General features: G+C 52.4%; 1 protein-coding gene across 1 annotated transcript in view; it reads left to right on the forward strand.

The window, feature by feature from the left end:
- VASP (vasodilator stimulated phosphoprotein) overlaps positions 1 to 18561 on the forward strand; it is a 1088669-nt gene that overhangs the window by 714567 nt on the left and 355541 nt on the right. The window contains exon 10 of the mRNA XM_085625566.1: positions 8486 to 8531. Within this exon, the coding sequence (XP_085481692.1) occupies positions 8486 to 8531 (46 nt within the window). The remainder of the gene's footprint in view (positions 1 to 8485; positions 8532 to 18561) is intronic.

The following is an 18561-nucleotide window of genomic DNA, read 5'->3' on the forward strand; positions in this document are numbered from 1 at the left end:
CCAAAGATCGAGGAATTTCTGATAATCTTGGTCCTTACTCAACGTAAGCCTTTCCATGGCCAAGATCATCCAGAGCCTGTGTAACCAGGCCGAAAGATCCGGGACCGTTGTGGTTCCCCAGTGGATAAGGATCGCTTGGCGCACCGCAAGCAGGGCTAGTGCTATCTGTCTGCCTCTGAGTGATTGTAGCAGGAAGGTGATTGGGTTGGACAGTCCGAGCAAAGTGTAGGCCGGGAAGCGAGGGATTTCAGTAGCGAATGCAGCATCAATGTCGTTAAGCACCTGGTCCCAATACCTTTCCAACCGCGGACAATGCCATAGGAGGTGCGAGAGGGAGCCAGTCAGGCCACAGGCCCGCCATTATTCTTCGGTGTGGTTCTTATCCCAATTGTGTATCCTCTCGGGCGTGAGGTACCAGTAGGATGCTACCTTGAATGCAGATTCAGTGCCCGCTGTATTGTAAGCTGTGTGGTGAGTCCTATAGTAAATATTGTCCCACTCCCCATCTGTGAAGGCCCGTCCCAGTTCTGCTTCCCATCTATCCTGTCCGCGTGAGCGCTTACCCGTTGCGCGTGGAGCCAGCAAGGTATAGAGTTCTGAGATGAGGTGTTTATCGTCAGACTTGTGTGCTATCCATTGCTCGAATTGGGTGAGTTTGCGTGAGACGTGGCGAAGGAGGGCCGGGGAAGTAGCCCAATGACGGAACTGGAGGTAAAAGAACTCATCTGTCAGGGGAAGGGAAAGATCCCGGCATAGCCGCTCAAATTGGGGATGATGCCCCCAGGATCAAACAGGTGGCCTAAGCGCTTGAAGCCCGCCTCTCTCCACCGCTGGGCAATGGCACTCCTACATCTCGGAGAGAAATCTGGGTTATCTATCAGCGGAGTCATAGGAGAGGGGAAAGTTGTCAAACCCCTCGTCAGTGCCACCGCATCCCATACTTTCATTGTCGCTGCTGTGACTGGGGAAGAATAAAGGCCCCATGAACGGGCACGGCGGGAAAGCTACATTTCCCGCCAGATGTTCACTCCTGCCAGTGCCTGATTCATAAAGGTCCAGTGTTTCTCCGAAAGGGGTCGATTCCACTCCAACGCATAGCGTAAATGTGCAGGCTGGAGGTATCTGGAGACCAAATGTAGCTTTACCCCCCTTTCAGTTTTGGGGCATGATAATTGTGCTATAGATAAACACGCCTTCCTGTGACCCCAAATGAATTTGTTCAAAGCGAGCTGAATAGAGCGCACAGATTTAGGCGCAGGTGTCAGGGGGAGGGTCTGAAAGAGGTAGAGTATGCGCGGTAGAATTGTCATTTTGACTGCCGCCAAGCGCCCAAACCAAGACAAGTTATGCTTAGCCCACCCTGCCAGTTCCTTCTTTGTCTGTGACACCAAGTGTGAGTAGTTAAGCTCAAGCAAGTGTGGAATCGAGGGAGTCAAAAGAATGCCCAAGTAAGGCATAGGATCATCGGACCAATGTAAGGGGAGGGACTGTTGAAGGGTTTCTGCCTGGGCTTGAGGTAGAGAGAGATTAAGGACCTGGGATTTGCCATGGTTAACCTTAAAGCCCGAGATCCGCCCAAAGGAATCGAGTTCATCTACAAGTGCAGGAAGCGAAGAGGAGGGTTGCGCGAGGGAGAGGATGACCTCGTCCGCATAGAGGCTTATTGTATGGGCTCCAGCCCAAATTTGATGCCATGGATGGCAGGATGATCACAAATTTTCTGAGCAAGGGGCTCCATATAAAGTGCAAATAAGAGGCGAGAGTGGGCACCCTTGTCTCGTGCCCCGAGCTATCGCAAAAGGAGGACATTCCGTTGACCCGGACAAAGGCCCGGGGAGCGCAGTAAATGCACTGCACCCATTGGACAAAGCGGGGGCCAAATCCAAAGCAGTGCAGGAAGTCGAAGAGATATGTCCAGCATACTCTGTCGAACGCCTTTTCGGCATGCACCGCAAAGAGTATCGCAGCCTTTTGGGAGCGGTGGACGACATCAATGAGGTTGAGCAGGCGTTTGTTGTTATCGCTACCTTGGCCCGTGGGAATGAAGCCCGCCTGGTCTGGGTCCAACAGACCCGCCATCAGGGGGTTCAGCCGGGCTGCGAGGATCCCCGTAAAAAGCTTCACATCCACATTGAGCAACTAAATTGGGCGATAGGAGCTACACTGCTGAGGATCTTTGTTGGGCTTGAGGATCACGGAGATCGCCGCCTCCGACATGGAAGCAGTCACGTCCCCATAATCTAAGAAGGAGTCGAAAAGGGGCTTTAAGAGGAGGGCAATTCATGACAAAAAGTTTTATAAAACAAGGCAGGGAAGCCGTCAGGGCCAGGTGATTTATCAGGCTTCAGCCGGGAAATGGCGGAAATCACTTCGTCCAGCCTAATGGGGTCCTCTAGCTGATCCGCCTGCATGGGAGGGAGGCAAGTCAAGTTGCTGGACTCTAGGTAGACTTGTGCCTCAAGGGATTCGCAAGGCTCTGCGCTGAGGAGAGACTGGTAGAAGTGACGGAATTCTTCAACAATCTGGGAGTCCAAGTGAACCTCCTCACCAGTGGGCCGAGTCAGATGGGAGATATTCATTGCTATAGTCCTCGCGCGCAGTTTCCGAGCTAACATTTTCCCACACTTGTCACTTCCCAGATAGAATCTGTGGCGGAGGTGCAGCAGCGCAAACTCCGCTTTATCTAGGTCCAAGCGTTTGAGAATCAGCCGCTTCTTTTCTAAGGAATGCCAGACCCTCTGAGCTCCTGTGCGTTTATGTATTGCCTCTAGTCCCGCAACTTCCTTCTCAAGATCTGATCGGACCTCCCGTCGTTTCTGGTTGTCTGCAGAGGAGATGGCAAGAAATTCCCAGCGGATAACGACTTTGAGAGTTTCCCAAACGGTAGGCAGGGATGCCACTCCAGAATCGTTGTGTTGGAGATAGTCTAAAAGCTTGGCACGCACGTCTTTAACTATGTGAGGGGAATGCAAGAGGCCTACTCGCAAGCGCCTGCGGGCGGGAATACGCTCAACCCGTTCCGGAGTCAGGGATATGGAAATATGTGCATGATCTGATAGGGAGCGGGGAGCTATTGTGGAGTCGCTGACACTAGGGATGAGCATCAGAGAGACCCAGAACATATCCAAGCGTGCATAGGATTTATGTGCTGCAGAGTAGTATGTGTAGTCCCGGAGATCGGAATGGTGTATGCGCCATATATCATGAAGGCCATTATCAGCCATCCATTGTTTGCCTTCTGGGGAGAGAGACACCACCTGAGAGTAGCGCTGGCCCGAGTGGTCCCATTCACCATCCATCACCAAATTGAAATCCCCGCCTATTACTAAAGCAGCGTCTTGGGAGGAAAGGCCTTCGGAGATATGACGGCGAAGGAAAGCTTCCTGGTGGGTATTAGGTGCATAAATGTTGAGTAGTGTGAAAATAGTGGATCCCCATTGAAGTCGAAATGCTAGAACCCTACCTTTGAGCTTGTACAGAGTAGACCGCACCTTACCCTCAAACTTAGTCCCAAGCAGAATAGCCACCCCATTCTTCTTAGAATAATCAGAGGACCAGTATTGGTGGGGAAAGCGCCGCAAGCGCATACGGGGAGTGTCTTTGGTTAGCAGGTGAGTCTCTTGTAGGAGACATATGTCTCCATCGGGCTGCGCTCTATGACAACCATCCCCGGTGGTCTTGTGCTGAAATGTTCAAGGGGGACCTGAGCGACCCTGAGACTGGGAGAGGGAAGAGAGCACTGCCGCGTGCCCTTTCGCTGCTTCATCCGAATCCGGCTTCAGAGAGGCCGAGGCCTTTCCGATTGTCTGCCAACGGGGCGGCTGCCGTGAAGAGCGAGTCTTGGGGCAGTCTCCCTTAGTCACATCGCCATCCTGATCCAATCCCAGCAATTCCATAGCCTCCCGCAGCGAGCGGATCTGACGAAGCCTCCCCTGGTAGTTAAAGATTATTCAGAAGGGGTGGCCCCAGTAATATGGGATGCCTTTGTCACACAAAGAAGAAGTGACCGCTCGGAACTCCTGTCGCTTGGCCAAGGTGGAGGCGGCTAAGTCCTGGAAGAGGGCTGGAGAATGTCCTTGGAACTGTATCGGCTGCATTGGCCGAGCCTGGCGTAATATCTGTTCTTTGAGCTGGAAGTCGTATACACACACGAGGATGTCTGGCGGGGGTGCTTTCTCTCCACTAGGAAGGCCCACACAATGTACTCGATCCATCTGGATTTCTTGCTGACCGTCATCTCCTAGAACATGTCTCAAAAGGGCCAGGACGTAGGACCGCAAGTCTTCTTCCTCCACTTTCCAAGGCACTGCACGAATGCGGATATTATTCCTCCGTGAGCGGTTTTCCAGATTTTCTGCATGAACCTGCAGATCTGGGTTCTGGTCCTGCAGCCGCAGCACTTCCTGTTGGAGTTGATGGAGATCGCCCTCTCGTGTCAGTTCATGCTCTTCAAGGACCGCCACCCTTTCGCCCACTTCATCGATATCCCGCCTGACTTCTTTGAGGTCTGCTGTGAGCTGTCCTTTAAGGTCCAGGATATCCTCTTTGATGGCGGCAAACAGCTCCATCATGAATGCCTTTGTGGCCGGTTCATTCGCGCCCTCCACCAACTCGGAGTGGCCCGGTGCTTGGGAGCCTGCCTGGGGAGTATCGGAGGTGCCAGCTTGCTTCATTAAGAGGTCCTTGAGGGTCTTCTCTCTTCGGGCTTGGGCCGCCGCCATAGCCGTTCAGTGAATCCGAGTTGCGTGACCGTGGGAGCCGCAGATCAGGAGCTACGTAAGCGTATAGTATACAACACCACCCTCGTTCCCAGGACCAAGCAACTGGTCTCTAATCAGCACCAGGAGATCAGCCTCTGATTGCTGTAAAGCTGGCAAATACAGGCCATAGCCCCCAGACCAGTGTCGTCGCTGTGACTTCTCGCAGTAGCGGCCAATCTAGCCCCTAGAAGACTGAGTCGTCGTCGGCGTCGCCAGGCGGGCCCGACTGGTAGCCTGCCAGTAGGAGTGAGCACACGCGGTTATAGAAGTCTTCACGTGTAGTAATCTGTCTGGGCACCTTCCAACGAGAAAACACAACCATCCCCAAGGCCGCAAGGAAGCTGCGCACGGCCGGTGCTAGGGAAGCTGCAGTAGGAGAGCCAGGCGGGCCTTACTCAGGAAGGAATCGGAGCCTATGCGGAGAGGAGTGAAGCCAGAGTCCAGGCAAAACTTCTCGAGCGCATCTCTTGGGCCACTGGAGCTGGGACAAGCCGAAGATCCTAAAACATGGGTGGCACCACACCGACAACAAAGACCAGATTAGACAAAGCTGTCCGGAGGAGAGGCGCAGCCCAGCAGGCTCCAAGGCTGCCCAACACGTCTACTGTCCGATGCCAGGCAGAGTTCCAAAGCGGGAGGTGACCCCAACTATCCGGAGGTAATCCAGGGAAGGCAGTAGTCTGCAGGTCATACCGGAAGATGAGGGGGTAAGGGGTGTAAAAAAAGAAAAAGGCACTTACCTCCTCGCTCCTCTCTCCCAAGACGTCTCTCCCCTGCCTCGACTGAGTAACTTGCACCAGGTGCAGATTGGCCGAAATCAATCACACGTTGGGATGTAGGGAAGGCAATGCTCACTCAGAATCGCAGGGCCCGACCAGAAAGAATCTTATGAGTGAAACAGAGCGCTTTGAATTGAATTCTCTGCTCCCTCGGCAGCCAATGAAGACCGCGCCAAAGGCTGGAGACCGAGCAATGCCTGCGGAGGGCAAACAGCGCACAAGCTGCAACGGTCTGCGTGCGCTGTATCATTTTAATCATTGACTTGTTGGAGCAAAGGAGTAGCACATTGCAATAGTCGAGCCAGGCTAGGACAGTGGCTCGAACAATTAGCCGGCGAGTATGGGGATCGAACAGAGCCAATATGGGTTTGAGGCCTTGCAACACGCTTGAAACAGATTCCTGTAACAGACTTGGCATGCTCCTCAAAGGTGAGGGCGTTATCAACCAATATGCCTAAAGTTTTTACAAAATTTTCGGCAGAGGGGGTGCGCCATGCTTTGGAGGCCACCAGTTGCTACCCCAAAGATGGGAATCTCTACCTAATACTAGTATTTCAGATTTTGTAGAGTTCAATTGGAGACAATTATCCTCCATCCAGGCAGATATGGCGGTCAGGTCTTACAGAAATTTGGCGGCATCTTGATTGGGGTTATTGGTAATGGAGAGCAGCAGCTGTGTCATCAGCGTATGACACCAGGGAGATGTTAGGGGCCCTGGCCAACAGGGCCAGCGACCGAATGTAGACATTGTACAAGGTGGGACTCATTGCAGAACCTTCTGGGACTCCGCTGCATGCTAAGTGCGCATGTCTGTTTAGCCATCCCGAGACGACCAGCCAAAGAATCATGCGCACTTCAGTGTGGTCACCACTCCTCCCCAGCCCTGCTTTGTGAGCAGAGCAGCCCCGCCCCCATGTTGCAGTAGCAGGAACAAATAAAATGATAATAACCAAGTTATGATTTTATTTTTCCTTTCTTTCACTGCTGCAAAGCAGTGGGGCGACGCTCCTCCGCCTTAGCGGAGGAGCCCCCACTGCACCAGGGCAGCACCTTGTGTTAATTTATGATCCCTCAAATGTGCAGAAGCCACCTGTTGCTCAGGCAGTACATGCGATACAAAATTTACCACTGTTTCATTAATATACAGTACAACCATGGATTGTTTGCAGTGTAACTTCTGTGCAACCTGTGCTTTGATGTTGTTATTAATATAAATATACAAGTGAAGTCTCTAAGGTGTAACTCCTCTTCATTCTACATTTTATCTGTTTCTGATTTTGTATAGCACCAACATAATCTAAAAAAAACATCAGAGAGCTTTATAGTGACCATGGTTAAAGGTATTATTTGTTTAGTCCACATAATTGCATCATAGCTGGGCTCAAGCCTGACCCCTCTATTTTCTCTTGTCATACGAAATGTGATGATCATTATGATCGCCCAAAGGTTCTTCTAGTGCAATTCTAAGGGTCTAGGTTCAAGTTTTATCAACGCCATGTTTTTTGCGAGTCCCTGAGCTTGAGACGTTACCTTGTGTAATATGTCAGAAAGTGATGTTCAGTGTGTTATATCCAATGTTAAAATCTGCCCAGCGCAAAGGAATGGAAAGTGCTCATTAAAATGATCTAAGCATTCATTAACCAACAGAGTATCTTAATAAGCATACGCAGGTTGCAGAGATGAGAAAACAACGTCAAACTAGCAAAAACAAGCCAATGCTTATGTCTATTCTGAGCAAACCTACCAATGTTTAGGGAACGCTGCTAAAATAACAGCATGTTGTGGTGGATGCCCCTAAGTCATCTGGCCACTCCACGGCTTGGCACTACACTCTACAGCACTTTACTCTGCTCCACTCTACAGTACTTTACTCCAGTCTAAAGTACTTTACTCCACTCTGTGCTATGCCACTCTATACCCCACCACTCTACATCACTCCACTCTGACAGTCCACTCAAGGCCGCTCTACAGCACTCCACTCTACACCACTCTCCTCTCCCATCTACATCACAAGCCTTTAGCCATGCTGAATAACAGCAACGATGGTATACTGCGTGGCTAAAACACATTGGCAAAGCCACTAGCTCATAAATAGGCAAGACCTATTGGCTTTGCCAATGCTTTTTCCTTCTGCTTTAAGCACTCCATTCGAGTGCATCTGTTTACGTGCTCTCTGCTTCCTGCTGCTCTGCTTTAACAGTGCATGTAAGGTAATTTCCTGTTGCTTTGCTCCCTTGCAGTGCAGTGTTTGTTTTCACAAGGCATTTGCTGAATAATCTCTTCTCTGTTTTCCACTGCCTTTGTAATTTCAGCCTACATTGTATTTATTGCCTTTTCTCCCTATGCCAATGCCTCCGTTTGCGGCAAGAGGTGTCCTAAATCCGATCATGCACAATGTTTGCTCTCGCTGTACACTGCAGTGACGTGCTCCAGCCTCCCTCGTTTTCAGTGCGCTTACTTTTAACTTGGCTTGTACTTTTGTCAGCTCCATGTTATGTTTGGAATAGCTTAGATTCTCATGCTCTTGTAGCATGGTGAGGTATTTATGTAGTGGCACGGTTCGTTTTCACTTCCTGCTGTGATTTTTCTGTGAAGGTCTCTGTTCCTAGTGACACCTAAATATTCTTTTGAGGAAGCTGCCGCACACAGTTCGCTAAAATAATTGCATATTTGTGTAATTGTGTGCTGGCACACCCTAAATCATTTATACCATTCATGTTGAGATTACTTCAAAGTGTCTTGGGTTTTCTGTTACTAAAAAACATCAGCAAAAATCACTGGCAACGCTAAAAGGTTAGAGCTATTGGTATTGCCAATGCTCGTTTTTGTATGCTGAGTAATATTGCCTGGATCAGGTTGTGTAAATGTACAACCAGAAGATTTTTTACTTGACCTCCCGCTTTATGTTCAGCAATTTCACACTCATTTGTTGTTTTGTTTTAACAGATATTGTCAGGAGACCATGGGAGAAAAACAGCTCCACTCTACCCAGGTAAGAGAGCCTGACGGGAAGATTGGCATCAATTTTCCTAGAGAGCAATGGAGAGAAACACAAGACTTTTACGTTTTTGCATTATATTTAATTTTCAGATAGAAAAAAATGGGGTAATGTCACACCTCACTTAATGTACCTTGATGGGGTATACAGCTTTGTCAGAATTACATAAGTTAAGGAGAGGGAAGTAGCAGACTTTGTCATGATAGACAGCTATGTGAATATCCTTCACCTAGAGGAGTGTATGGCTGAGCACAATCATGCTAGATCTATAAAGTCTGCTTCCAGGTGATACCATTGCCCACATGAAGAGTCAGTTACAGGCCCATAATTTTCTTTTCTTATCTGAAAGAAACACGTTAGTTATAGATTCCTTACCTTAGAATTGCCCCCAGGCGTCAAACTGGATCCTGAAAGTTTTTTCGTCAGCAGTACCTATGCGCGTCGGAAGGTGGCGTCTGTCGGCTCTGCGTCCGTCGTTGTGTCGTGGTCATCGGGATGACATTGCGGTAGCTACTTAGACGCCGCCCTCCCGCACTGATGTCAGTTCTTTCTTTTTCTGCGCCAGCCAGTGCAGATCCAGAGAGAGCGATACCTCCGGTCACATTTTGACTGACTTTTTTCTCGACTTTTGTCGACTTACTTTCTGAGTCCATCGAATCCTGGTGCACGAGGCATGCCCGGTTTCAAGGCCTGCGGTTTCTGTACCCGACTGAAGTCGGTTACGGATCCGCACCGCGTTTTTCTCTTTTGCCTGGAGCGCGACCACGACCCCAAGTCCTGCTCCGACTGCCAGTCCATGGCTCCGAAGGCTTTGTGGGAGGGGTCCCGAAAGCTTCTTGAGTGCCGGCAGGCTGCTCCGTGCTGTTCGAGGTCCCAGTCGCGAAGGAGGTCGAGGGACCGGTTGCAGAGCCATCATCACTTTTCCAAGTCTTCGAAGTCTTCGCACTCGGGGTCGGGTAAGTCGAAGCACAAAAAGAAGTCGAAGAAGCATCGTTGCTCTTAAACTTCTCCCCGTCGGTCGGCTGACGCGACAAGGGATGCGGGCGGTGCCTCTCCCACGGCTCCGCACACAGAGCCCGAAGAGTTTACTCCGGTCTCCCCCCCCTTTTCCGCCATCTGCTCCGGCCCTGGTGCCGCAGGCCCCCGTGAATCCAGGCATGGATCCGGAACGGCGCCGGTTGACCTTATTACACCTCCACCGGCAGCGCTTCCTTCGGCACCACAACCGACCCCTGTCCTGTTCCCGGCCGGCATCGACCCCAGCCTCCATCCCGATGTGGACCCGGACCGGCATCGACCGACGCCAGATCCGGCGCAGAGAGGGGATTTTGTGCCCCTGTTCTCTCCTGGGGTCCCTTTTCAGCCAGATTGGCAACCAGAGGATGAGGAGGAGGACTGGGAGGGGTCAAGTGACCCTTTGCCTGATCAGCTAGGATCTGAACAGGACTAGAGAGAGGAACTTGGGGATGCCAGTGGTCTAGACACCTCCCCTGACCTTGCCATGTTGTCTCCTCCTACCGTTGCTGCAGAGCTGGCTGCGAGCTCTTCGAAGCCCCTGCTGCTATTTAATGAGGCCCTTATCGACGTCCTTCTGGGCACCTGGTCCAGGCCCAACACGGGGGCTCCCGTGGATAGAATGGTTGCCCGACGCCACCGCCCGGCTCCGGACGACCCAGCTTTCCTCTCCCAACACTCCACCCCGGAGAACTTGGTGGTCCTGGCCTCCACTTCCAAGAGCGCATTCCCTACCGCTCCACCGGAAAGGGAATCCAAGAAGCTGGATCATCTTGAGAAGAAGATTTTCTCTTCTGCCAGCTTGGGACTGCGGTCGGTGTTGCATGTCTATTGGGCCGTAATTCCAACTCTCTGTGGGACACGATTGTGCAGGTGCTGCCTCAGTGTATGTAGGAGGTCCAGATAGTGCTCTCCCAGGCAATTGCTGCCAGTAGGGACTTGGCGAAGTTTACCATCTGTTGTGGGCTGGATCCCGCCGACTCTCTGGGCAGGACGATTTCCACATCCGTAGCCTTTCGACGCTATGCCTGGATGAGATCGCCTGGCTTTTCTGGGGGTGTCCAGAATACCCTGATGGACATGCCTTTTGATGGCCGTCGCCTTTTTGGCGACAAAGCGGACAATTCTCTAGAGCGTTTCAAGGACTCACAGCTACGGTGAAGTCCTTCGGCCTCTCCTGCCACCCTGCACAGTCTGCTTTTCGCTCCTTTTGTGGCTACTGAAGGGGTGCCCCACTAAAGTCCCGCCCAGAGCCATAGGCTGCAGCAAGCTTCCCAAACTACGCGCGGCTGGGGACGTGGGAATCACCGCCGTTGTTCAGGGGGTGGGTCAGTCCACCCACCAACCCTCCCGCTGCAGCAGCCTCCAAACCTTCCTAGTCCCACCTTTCAGGCCCATCAAATGCCAGTGTGCGGCAGGATCCGCCATCACCTCCCCCACTGACACACCATCACGTCGGACAGGTGGGTTTTGCAGATAGTGCGAAGGGGCTACTCCCTCCCCTTCGAGGCTACCCCTCCAGCCATCCCGCCTCAATACTACCGCATGTCGGAGGATCGCCTGGGCCTTCTCCAAAAGGAAGTTACGGTTCTCTTGGCCAAGGAAGCCATCTAGTGTGTACCTGTCCCAGAAGTAGGTCGTGGTTGTTACTCCCACTACTTTCTGGTACTCAAGAAGGACAAGGGAAGCGTCCTATCTTGGATCTCAGGAACGTCCGGAAGGAGAAGTTCAAGATGTTGACGCTCGCTCAGGTTTTGTCTGCCCTCGACCCTGGAGACTGGATGGTAGCGTTGGACTTGCAAGACGCTTATTTTCACATCCCTGTCCTGTCGGCCCACCGGCGTTACCTGCAGTTCACAGTAGGTCACGAGCACTTTCAGTTTACCGTGCTCCCCTTTGGCCTTACCAGCGTGCCTCGGGTGTTCACGAAAGTGATGGCGGTAGTTGCAGCTCACTTGCGCAGAACGGTGGTTTGTCTTCCCCTATCTCGACAACTGGCTGTTGAAGGCGGGCTCGCCCCAGGCAGTCGTCTGCCACCTCCAGACTATGGCCGACCTCCTGCATTCGCTGGGGTTCTCCATCAATGTGTTAGTCAAACCTGACTCCCTCTCAGAAGCTCCTCCTCTTAATCGGAGCGGTTCTGGACACAAGGCTGTTTCGAGTTTATCCTCCCAAACGGCGAGCCTGGGATATTTGGGCTATGATTCCGATTTTTCAGCCTCTATCCCGGGTTTCGATCAGGATGACCCTGAGGCTGCTGGGCCTCCAGGTGGCATATGTGGGCTCTGCAGTGGGACCTGAAGTTCCAATGGGAATCTGTCCAATTGCGTCCAGATGTCGGAGGGCACTGCTCGTCAATTGCAATGATGGCTCATCACGAACCAAGATTGGGTCAACGATAGATCCCTCTCCCTTCCCCAACCAGAGCACACAGTGGTGACAGACTCATCCCTTCTGGGAATGGGTGGCCACATGGGAGAGTCGGAGTACAGAGGCCTCTGGTCTCCGGCGGAGTCCGGGCTCCATATCAACCTTCTGGAGCTCCAGTCAATCCGTCTTGCACTCAAGGCATTCCTTCCCTGTGTCCGGGGAAGAGTAGTGCAGGTGCTCACAGACAACACCACTGCCATGTGATACTGCAACAATCAGGGTAGTGGGATGGGGTCGTGGACCCTATATCAGGAGGCTCTCCACCTCTGGACATGGCTGGAACATCAGGGCATATCCCTGGTGGTTCAACACCTGGCAGGTTTCCTGAATGCCAGGGCGGATGAACTCAGCCGCCGGTGCATGATGGATCACATATGGCGTCTTCACTCGGAGGTGATGCAAGGTCTCTTTCGACAGTGAGGAGAGCCTTGGTTAGATCTATTTGCCACCGAAGAGAACGCGCAATGTCAGCAATTCTGCGCGTTGGAATTTCCAAGGCGGCACTCGCTAGGCGACGCTTTTCGTCGCGAATTGAGTTGTCTGTTGTACGCCTTTCCGCCGATACCACTTCTGCCCAGAGTGCTAAAGAAGATCAGGTGCAACCAGGCCCAAGTCATCCTTGTGGCTCCGGATTGGGCACGAAGAGTCTGGTATCCCGAGCTGCTCAACATGGCCATTGATCCTCCGATCAGACTGCCTCTTCTGGAGGTTCTTCTGTCGCAGTAACAGGGTACGGTCCTCCACACAAACCTGTCCAGCCTCCACCTCGTTGCGTGGAGATTGAGCGGCGACAGTTGATGTCTTTTGAGCTGCCTCCCGGAGTTTGTAATGTAATCTTGGCAGCCAGGTGTCCCTCCACTAAGACGGTATACGCCTGCCGGTGGAACAAATTTGTGGCATGGTGCACAGCAAAGGCTGTGGGTCCCCTTTCTGCCCCTCTTTCTGAGGTTCTCTTGTTTCTTCTTTCTTTACCCCGGCAGGGCTCTGCTCTGGGCACTATCAAGGGCTGTCTTTCAGCCATCTCTGCCTTCCTTCAGCTTCCAGATCAGCCTTCTGTTTTCAAGTCCCCGGTAGTTAATCGTTTCCTGAAAGGCGTAACTCATCTCTTTCCTCCTATTCCCTTAGTTATGCCTCAGTGGGACTTGAATCTAGTCTTAACCTATTTATTGTGCGCTCCCTTTGAGCCACTATACAACTGTCCTTTGAGGCTTCTGACGCTTAAAACTGCATTCCTGGTAGCCATCACATCTGCCAGAAGAGTGAGTGAGCTCCAGGCCCTTTCCTCCAAGCCTCCTTTCCTGTCTGTCCATCCGGACAAGGTGGTTCTCAGGACTCATCCATCCTTCCTTCCTAAGGTTGTCACTGCCTTTCACATCGGGCTGACCATCACTTTGCCCACCTTCTTTCCGCCTCCGCATCCTTCGAAAGAGGAGGAGAGGCTCCACCGTCTGGACCCAAAACGTGCGCTTTCCTTTTATCTGGATCGCACAAAACAGTTCCAGGTGTCTGACCAGCTCTTTGTTGGCTCCGTGGGCGCCAAGAAAGGTCGAGCCGTACACAAGCGGACTATCTCCCGATGGGTTGTTTTGTGTATCAAAGCCTGTTATTCTCTGGCGAAGAAGGAGCCTCCAGTGGGGCTGCATGCCCATTCCACCTGGGCGACGACAGCAACTACTGCTTTGGGATGTGGATTTCCTCTAAATGACATCTGTCAGGCTGCTACATGGGCTTTGTTGCAAACATTTACGAAACACTACTGCCTTGACAGTCCAGTCCAGATAGATGGCTTTTTTGGCCTTTCTGTTCTCCAGGTCTTTCTGGTGTGATCTTGGTTCGCAGACCCACCTCCGGGGTTGGTATTTCTGGGGTATCTATTCTAAGGTAAGGAATCTATTACTAACATGTTTCTTTCAGATGAACAAGTTACTTACCTTCGGTAATAATATATCTATAAAAAAACATTAGTTAGTTATAGATTCCTTACTGCCCCATCCATCCTCCCTGTTCAGCGAACTGATTTCTATGGTTACAGATATCCTATCGGAAAGAATCACGTTAGTTATAGATTCCTTACCTTAGAATTGCCCCCAGGCGTCAGACTGGGTCCAGAAAGTTCGTCAGCAGTACCTCTGCATGACGGAAGGTGGCGTGGGTCGGCTCTGCATCAGTCGTCAGTGTCGTTGTCGCCGGGATAACGTCACGGCAGCTACTTTGACGCCGCCCTCGCGTGCTTACGTCAGTTCTGTCTTTTTCCACGCCAGCCAGCGCAGATCCGTGAAGAGCGGTACCACAGTCATTTTTTGACTACGTTTTTCTCGGTGTTAGACCCGGCCTCGTAGCATAGCCATCCCTGTCCCCGCACCACATAACCTGACCCATGCACCTCACGCAGCCCCCGAGCACACTGCCTAGCCGATCCTTCCCACCAGAACACACACACCACCGACACGGACTTCCCCGTCTGCGGCCTTCCTCCTTTCGGCCACACCGGGCCCGCGTGCCCACTTCAGGCACCATGATGGCCGCCCGGCCCCAGCGCGACCCTGGCCTAGAGGCGCCACTCCGGCTGGGGGACATCGAGCTCCCATTAGGATGAGAGAGGGAAGAGCAGTTTCCATCGCACCTCTGAGCTCTCCTGGGAAGGTGGGTTTCGATCGGCCCGCGGCCTCCCCGAGGGCTGGCTCCACGCTTGCTGGGTATCTGGGACTCCTCCCGACCCGGCCCTGAAAGGATCAAAAGACAATGGCAGGAAACCCCGACAAGCAACCCCCAGGTGACAAGACCCCTGCCTGCACAGACTCCGGACATCAAAGTGGAGTCGTCCTATAACAAGGGGTACTCTGGGACTATCCGGGAGATTCGCCTTTGGAAACACCTGAGCCCTGCTGAGTGACTCGCGGCTCCCTGAAGATCGTAAGACCTCCGAACTTGTGCTTGAGCCCTGCTGAGTGACTCGCGGCTCCCTGAAGATCGTAAGACCTCTGAACCTGTGCTCGAGCCCTGCTGAGTGACTCGCGGCTCCCCGAAAAGATCGTAAGACCTCCGACTTGTGCTTGAGCCCTGCTGAGTGATTCGCGGCTCCCACAGACTTTCTTGGTCCCGCCGGACCCCGACAAGCGTATCTCCCAGCTCGAGGATTGTGAGCTGTGCGCCGGGTACGCCCCTGCATTTGATCCATATCCCCAAAGACTGTCCCGCTACCTCCTACCCCCCCGAGACTCTGTGAGCCCGTGCTCCACTTGTATATATTTGCCTTGCTGATCATAAAGATCCTACGACTCCGATCTGATAAAGATTTGTTCTTAAGAACTCCCGGTGTGGTGTCTCTTTATCGTGTGGTGCCGAGTGTACGATCCTAGATACGAGATTCCTCCCCTGAGGAGTCTCCCGCCAGTGCCCGGCTACGATGCCTTGAGGGTTGACCTCAGACTAGTCAGTGCCCCTTCGGGCCCCTCTGAGGTCGCCTTCTAACACTCGACTTTTGCCGACTTCTTGTTTCGAGTCTATGACTCCGAACAGGTGCACAAGGGATGCCTGGTTTTAAGGCCTGCGGTTCCTGTACCCGATTGATATCTGTGACGGATCCGCACCGCGTGTGCCCCTTTTGCCTTAAGCATGACCCCAAGTCGAGGTCCGACTGTCGGTTGTTAACGCCGAAGGCTTTGCGGGAGCGGTCCCGAAATCTGCTTGAACGCTGACAGTCGGCTCTGCGCCGTTCGAGAGGGAGATCGAGGGACTGGTCGCGGAGCCACCACCATTCCGACTCGAATTCATCGAAGTCTTCACACTCAGGGTCAGGTAAGTCAAAACATAAGAAGAAGTCGAAGAAGCATCGTCGCTCTTCGACTTCTCGTCTGTTGGCCTTACTGATGAGGTGCATGGGTGGTGCCACTCCCGTGGCTCCCCATGCAGAGCCTGAAGGGTCGACTCCGAGCTTCCCTCCCTTCCGGGGCCCAGAGCGACCCCCCACCCAGCTTTCGTACGTTTTGTGAGGCGATGCATGCCATCTTTGGGTGGACCGACCCTGCCAGCACACCTTCGGGCCCCACGGACTCGGTTGGGGGGGGCCTAGGTCTTCCCTGCCGGCGGCTCGGGCCTCAGCGCCGCAGGCCCCCCTTGGATCCAGGCATGGATCCGGATTGGAGCTGGTTGACCTCGTTACGCCTCCACCGGTGCCGCTTCCTACGGCACCACTTCCGCGCTCGGCGGCGGTCGGCTCCCCGGCCGCCGCCGTACTTGTGACAAGCAGGGAACCTTTCCTCTAGTCAGGGTAAGGGGTTACACTCCTAAAATAACCCCTGCTCACCCTCTAGGTAGCTTGGCGCGAGCAGACAAGGCTTATCTCAGAGCGTTATAGGTTAAGCATTTGTGAACACATACAGTAACCAAGTGACAACACTACAAATGGACACCACATAGGTTTTATATTAAAAATAAGGATTCTTTATATAGAGTTACCACAAGACCATTAAACGACAAGAATACACAATACTGTTACTTTAGATGGTAGAATTTTGCTTAGTTCTCTTAAGTTCTTAAATGCGACACTTTAAGTCAATGTACCTTTTAGATGCGACACGCAGGGCAACGAAAGTGTTGCAACGATGTCGATGCGATTAAGTTTTTGGTGCAAAGAAATAAAGACGTGAAGATCTTCCAGATGCGTTATGCTTCTCCGATGTTGCGAGAAGGCTCGACTCGATGCGTCAGCTACAGCGGCGTCACCCTTTACGTGATGCGACGACAGCGGCCTTGGCAGTGGCACTCTTCTCCGACGTTTGCGATACGCTTCCGCTCGATGCGATGTTGCAGAGGCGACACCCCTTTACGCGATGCGACGACAGCAGCTCCAACGGCGGCACGCTTCTCCGTGGATGCAAGTTGCTTTTCTTGATGCGGTGCAATGCGTCAGCTACGATGGCTGCGATGGCGACACGCTACTGCGGCGTTGCGAGACACTTCCTAGATGATGCGAGACGCTTCCGCTCGATGCTGCAGCGGCGACACACTTTACGAGATGCGACGACAACAGCTCTGACGGTGGCATGCTTCTCCTTCTTGAGTCGCGCTTCCAGCTCCTTGCGACACGCAGTCCCTCAGAAGGCCCAACAACAGCAGCAGGCACTTCCAAAGAACTTTGGGGAGCTGGGGGTTGAAGTCTGTTGTTCCTGAGACTTCAGCAGGAGGCAAGCTCTATTCCAAGCCCTTGGAGATCTTTTGAAGCACAAGTTGAAATAAAGTCTTTGTAGTCTTTCTCCTCTCCTTCAGCAGCAAGGCAACCACTGCAGGCCAATCCCCCAGGTCAGGGACAGTACTCCTCCTTACAACTTTCCCAGTTCCTTCTCCTCAGGCAGAGGTTCTTCTTGTCAAGCAGGATCTAATTTTTTGGGAGCAGGGTCCCAATACTTATACCCCTAATTCCTTTGTTCCTCTGGGGTAGAGGGGCCTTTGCCCAGTCCAGACCAGTTCCTGAGCACTTTGTTGACATGACTCTGACTTTCTATTCAGGGTGCAGGGCAGAGACATCAGCCGCTCCACAGGAGGTGGAGCCAGCATTGTGGTGGCAGAGCACAGCCCTATTCAGAGTCCAGGTGCACTCCTCCCACCCATCTGGATGTTAATCTCTCTATTCACCACCAGGCTACCTAGCCCTGCCCCTCTGGGTTTCCCCAGCCTTGTCACTCACACAAACCAGACAGGCAGATACACATCATAGCAGAGGCGGGCTGAAATGGTTAGGCAAGCAAATACCAACTTTCTAAAAGTGGTATTTGCAAACACAGAATATTAAAATAAACTTTACTAAAAGATGTATTTTATTATTCTGAGTTCAGGCATACTAAACTCGATTTTCTACCATGTTCCCTGGGTCTGTTAGGATCATAGGATGTAACAATTCTGACAGCCCATTCTGGCCTATGCAGAACAGGTAGCCTTACAATAGTGAAAAACGAAAATGGCTGTAATTCACTATTAGGACATGCCCCACACATCAGGGCTTGTCCTACCTTATGCTTACAATGCACCCTGCCCTTGGGCCTACCATAGGGGTGACTAATATGAAGTTAAGGGAAGGTTTAGGGACTGGCAAGTGGGTGCACTTGCCCAGTCAGCATGACAGTACCAGACTGCACGCAGGTTCTGCAATGGCAGACCTTAGACACATTTTACTAGGCCGCTTCTGTGGGTGGCACAACCAGTGCTGCAAGCCCACCAGCAGCATTTGTATTTACAAGCCCTGGGCACTCCTGGTGCACTTTACTGGGGTCTGACAGTAAACCAAATAAGCCAATCACGGAATCCAACCAACATATACATTTTAAATAGGAAGCACTTGCACTGTGGCACTGGTTGGCAGTGGCACAGTGCTCTGAGCAGCTAACACCAGCAAAACACATGAGGCACAGCGACAAAAAGTGGAAGGGAGACTCACGCCAAGGTGCCAGGTCTAACAGACAGGATAATCGCCCAACGCCACCGCCTGGCTCCGGGCAACCCCACTTTCCTCTCCCAACACCCCACTCCAGAGAGCTTAGTGGTCCAAGCCTCCACCTCCAAAAGCTCCTTCCCTACCGCTCAA

Source organism: Triturus cristatus, chromosome 9 (assembly GCF_964204655.1).
Source record: "Triturus cristatus chromosome 9, aTriCri1.1, whole genome shotgun sequence".
NCBI classification, from domain to species: domain Eukaryota; kingdom Metazoa; phylum Chordata; class Amphibia; order Caudata; family Salamandridae; genus Triturus; species Triturus cristatus.